At 50.0% G+C, this 5,251-nt stretch overlaps 1 protein-coding gene across 1 annotated transcript in view; it reads left to right on the top strand.

Moving 5' to 3' along the window:
• LOC107109854 (rab GDP dissociation inhibitor alpha-like) overlaps positions 1-5,251 on the top strand; it is a 48,220-nt gene that overhangs the window by 29,879 nt on the left and 13,090 nt on the right. Inside the window, exons 6-8 of the mRNA XM_015410566.1 lie at positions 551-682; positions 2,022-2,121; positions 4,047-4,261. Coding sequence (XP_015266052.1) covers positions 551-682; positions 2,022-2,121; positions 4,047-4,261 — 447 coding nt within the window. The remainder of the gene's footprint in view (positions 1-550; positions 683-2,021; positions 2,122-4,046; positions 4,262-5,251) is intronic.

Below are 5,251 nucleotides of genomic sequence, written 5' to 3'. Positions count from 1 at the left end.
GGGGGGGAATGCGGCTTTAAACGGGAGAGCTGAGAAAACACCACTTTGGGACCTGGTCACAAAATCCTCCGGGTTAAAGCGGTTTTGAGCTGGAAACCAACGTCTGGGGACCTTCTGGATTGAACCTGGGACCTTCTGCACGCCAAGCACTGAGCCACAGTCTCTACTTAGACTGGTAGTGGTTCTCCAGGGTCTTTCCCATCAGCTCCTGCCTGCTCCTTTTAGACTGGAGATCCCGGGAATTGAACCTGGGACCTTCTGCGCGCAAGGCACAGGCTCTTCCACTGAGCTACAGCTCCTCCACAGCGCTTGGGAAAGTCCCGTTATACAGTGATCAGGGGCTTTTATTTATTTCTTTATTTTTGGGTTTATATCCCGCCCTCCCCAAAGGCTCAGGGCGGCTCACAAGGCTACGGACTGTTGGCTGCCTTGGGCAGGCAAGAGGGAGCCACAACCCGCCCCGTAGGAAACCTCCGATTCCCCTTTGCCTGCCCCCTGCCCCCTTTTCTGTTGAGCGGGAGTGAAGTCAACGTTTCTGTTTGCTTCCCAGCTACCTGGACCAGCCCTGTTTGGAGACCATCAACCGCATCAAACTGTACAGCGAATCCCTGGCCCGCTACGGCAAAAGCCCCTACCTCTACCCGCTCTACGGTCTGGGGGAGCTCCCGCAAGGCTTTGCCAGGTACTTCCTCTCTAACGGTAGCTCCCACTTTGTAACTAGCATTTGGTCCCCCCCCCCCTTCCTCCAGATCCATTACTGAGGCATTCAGAGTTTTAATGGACTGGTCAAAACAGTCATCTACACCTTTTTGCAAAGAAGCGCATCCTTTATTCTGAATTTAGCATTTGAGATGGTGTGTACTTTTTATGTCTTTGCAGCTGTCGCTTGGAAGGGGTGATAGGGGTGGGGAAAGGGAAACGACAAGTGTTTGAAGTATGAGAGGTTAAGAATTTGGGGATCCCCAAGTGGTTAAAACGCTGAACTGCAGGCTGGAAGGTCAGTAGTTCGGCAGTTCGAGACCCGAGTACCGCATGACGGAGTGAGCTCCCGTCTCTGGTTCCAGCTCCTCCCAACCTAGCAGTTTGAAAGCAAGAAACTGCAAGGAGATAAATAGCTTTGGTGGGAAGGTAACAGCGCTCCGTGCGCCCCGGCGTCTAGTCATGCCGGCCACATAACCACAGAAACGTCTTCGGACAGTGCTGGCTCTTTGGCTTGGAAACGGAGAACAGCACCACAACCCTAGACTCGGATTCGACTGGCTTTCGAGCAAGGGAAACCTTTACCTAAGAAATACCTCTTAAGATTTTTAGCATACGATTTGATTCATTTAAAATTATACAGAATCTGTTGATCGGGTAACATATTTGATGTAGAATCGTCAGAAAGCAGTTAATTGGGTACCATATTTAATGTAAAATCGTCAAGAAGCTGTTGATCGGGTACTGTATGTGATGTATAATCTTCAGGAAGCTGTTGATCGGGTACCATATTTAATGTAAAATCTCCAGGAAGCTGTTTATTGGGTACCATATCTAATGTAAAATCGTCAGGAAGCCGTTTATTGGGTACCATACTTAATGTAAAATTTCCAGGAATCTGTTGATTGGGTACCATATTTAATATAAAATCGTCAGGAAACTGTTTATTGGGTATCGTATTTAAATTAAAATCTCCAGGAAGCCGTTTATTGGGTACCATATTTAATGTAAAATTTCCAGGAATCTGTTGATCGGGTACCATATTTAATGTAGAATCTCTAGGAAGCTGTTGATCGGGCATCGTATTTAAAGTAGAATCCTCAGGAATCTGTTGATGGGGCACCAGTTAAGGAAGACAAACTGCTCTTGCGCATTTGTAGCTGGACGTACCTCGAGGACGAACGCCTTGGGGGAAAGTGTCCTTGCGCATGTCGGGTTGGCCGAACTCGGCCTTTGTGGCTGAAGCACAAGGGTTGTGCCTGTTCGAAGGTGTGGGAAACCATCTGATTACCCTGTCCCCTTCCCGCCCCGCTTGCCCACAGGCTCAGCGCCATCTACGGCGGCACCTACATGCTCAACAAACCGGTGGACGAGATTGTCATGGAAGGCGGCAAGGTGGTCGGTGTCAAGTCGGAAGGCGAGGTGAGGACGGGCAGTTGGCGCTCTTACTCCTGCACGATAACAAACAGCTAGGGTGTCGTGGATCACTTCCAGACATCGCTCTCAGGAGCGATGCTGGCCAGAAGACCGTCCCCGAATTATACAGAGCACCACATTTTAAAAAGAGCTATTTTCTGTCAGCACAGTCCTTTAAGCTACTGCTGCTTGATGCACGCGCACACGTCGTGCCCTCCGTTCCTGTGCAAATCATGTGAACTGGCAGTTGTCACAGGGAAGAGTGCCCTTTCACAAGCCACACATTCATTCATCCCAAAGCTTGATTTAGCTATTTCCCGACATACTGGGATAACTACTTGGCGTCTCACCATCCTCCAAGTTGCCCCTTTGAGCCTTGATTTAATAGGGAGAGGGTTAGCTCAGTGTCGTTCCACAGACCCCTGAGGAAAGCTCCCAAGTACAGCAAGCCTTACTTCTCAGCTGTCTTTGACTCAGGGAAGGGCCATGGCTCAGTGGCAGAGCCTCTGCTTGGCATGCAGAAGGTCCCAGGTTCAATCCCCGGCATCTCCAGCTAAAAGGACCAGGCAGGAGGGGATGAGGAAGACCTTGACCTGAGACCCTGGCTCAGTGGCAGAGCCTCTGCTTGGCCTGCAGAACGTCCCAGGTTCAATCCCCGGCATCTCCAGTTAAAAGGACCAGGCAGGAGGGGATGAGGAAGACCTTGACCTGAGACCCTGGCTCAGTGGTAGAGCCTCTGCTTGGCCTGCAGAAGGTCCCAGGTTCAGTCTCCAGCATCTCCAGTTAAAAAAGGACCAGGCAGGAGGGGATGAGAAAGACCTCTGCCTGAGACCCTGGAGAATTGCTGCCAGACAATACTGCCCCTGATGGTCTGATTCAGTATAATGTTTCATGTTTGTTCTTTCTCTCTCACTATCTCCCTGTTCCTGGGGATTCCTCAAAACTGTATCCAGCAAATGGGCCCGAATTTATCCGTTTGTTTCAGAAATAAAGCTGTTCTCTTCCCGTCTCTCTTTAGCATAGCCTCCGTTCCAGGTAGGCCACTTGTGAGCTCTAGGCCAGGGGTGTCGAACTCATTTGTTAGGAGGCCCGGATCTGCCACAAATGAGACCTTGTCGGGCCGGGCCACGTGTGCCCTAAAACGTAATGCCAGGCACCGGAGATATATAAACTATATAAAGGACACAAACACAAAGGTGGTGTGTGTTTTTTTACCTTAAAATGCAAACATGCTTAAAACATTAGCCCTCTTGCAATGTTTTGTTTATCTAACCGATACCTGACACCTCTTGCTCTGAATTATTATTGCATCAAAATGTCCCTGCTGTTGCAATCTCGAGTCTGCTGCTCGGGTGTGTATCTGTAAGGTGCAAACCTACGATGACGCAGCAGCAGCAGAACTGGAAGCAGAAGCAGAAGGCAGCCGGTTCCACCGTGGGCCTGATAGAAGCCCTCCGGGAGCCTGATCCGGCCCCCGGGCCGTGTGTTTGACACTCCTGATCTAGATTCTCTCCTAGAACCACCTGGGGGTCACACGTGTCTCTCTCTCTTTCTTTCTTTTTTTTTTTATTTTTAAGTACCCGTTAGGTACACTTTTATTATTTTCCATATTATACACAACAAACATACATACAACATATCACAAATAACCACTTACAAACATAAAACATACAATGAGATCAGTATACTTTCTTATAACTCTATTACCATATTAAAAAGTTTCTTTAGGTTTGTTTAAGTTTCTGTGTACTCTTATCTTTTTACCATAGTTTCTATTTAACTAAGAGAGATTAATCCTTCCAAAAATTTCATTACTTTGAACTATGCATTTTTATTGTACCAGTCATACAGTTTTTTCCACGTCTTTTGAAATTTTGGGTCTGTTGGGCCTGTTCCGTGTCTCTCCTGACGACGCCCGCTCTCTCGCCTAGGTGGCACGCTGCAAGCAGTTGATCTGCGACCCCAGCTACGTGCCAGACCGAGTGCGCCCAGCGGGGAAGGTGGTCCGCGTCATCTGTGTCTTGAGCCACCCGATCCGAGGCACCAACGACTCCAATTCCTGTCAAATCATCATCCCCCAGAATCAAGTCGGGCGCAAATCAGGTGAGTGTGAAGGTGGAAACGGGAAGGTGGCCACTCACTGGTGGTGATGGATCATCAGGGTTTAGGGGCTTCTGGCCAGATGGTCTTTGGCATCGCCAGCGGCCTTTATAGTTCCAGTTTCTTAACCCAGCCAGGTACATCACCCGGGTGAACTTCCGGGGTTAGGGGTCCCCAAACTTTTTGAGCCTCAAGGCAGCTTGGGGATTTGGACTCGGGGCGGTGAGCGCAACCACAAAATGGCTGCCGCAGGAGGCGGAGCCAAGCACAAAACGCCCTGCAAGAGGCAGTGATGTGCACCCCCACAGGAAGCCCAAAAGTAGAGGGCAAGAGGCGTCGTTTAAAAAAAAAACGTCCTGGGAAAGGGTGAGAGAGAATAAAACAAAACACTGTGGCGGCAGCATGTGCTGGAACATTATTTTAATCTGCACAGCCAATCCGTTTGGTGTCGTTTAATCTGGGAGAACCGGGATTCCCCACGCCTCCACTTGCAGCTGCTGGTGTGACCTTGGGTCAGTCCCAAGTTCTCTCAGAGCTGTTCTCTCAAGGGCAGTCCTCTGGAGAGCTCTCTCAGCCCCACCCACCTCACAGGGTGTCTCTTGTGGGGAGGGGAAAGGAAAGGAGATTGTAAGCCGCTCTGAGACTCCGAGTGAAGGGCGGGGGGGGGTATAAAAATTCAATCTCCTGCTGGGCTGTTGCCTCATCTGGTGACACCCACTGTTTTGATGGGTGCCATAAAAGTCGTTAATGCGTGGTGGGGCACGACATTGGGGGGGGGCTTGTTCTAGGCAGACCCAGAATGTGAACCTAGCCAGTTCGGTGTCGTGGTTAAGTGCGCGGACTCTTAATCTGGGAGAACCGGGTTTGATTCCTCACTCTTCCACTTGCACCTGGCTGGATGACTTTGGGTCAGTCACAAGCTCTGGCACAGCTGTTCCTGAAAGAGCAGTTTGTGTCAGAGTTCTCTCAGCCCCACCTACCTCACAGGGTGTCTGTTTGAGAGCGAGCCAGTTTGGTGTAATGGTAGAGTGCGCGG

The sequence above is a fragment of the Gekko japonicus genome, unplaced genomic scaffold (genome assembly GCF_001447785.1).
Source record: "Gekko japonicus isolate JY-2015 unplaced genomic scaffold, Gekko_japonicus_V1.1 scaffold3508, whole genome shotgun sequence".
Lineage (NCBI taxonomy): Eukaryota > Metazoa > Chordata > Lepidosauria > Squamata > Gekkonidae > Gekko > Gekko japonicus.
This window is presented reverse-complemented; position numbering and strand designations above follow the sequence as displayed.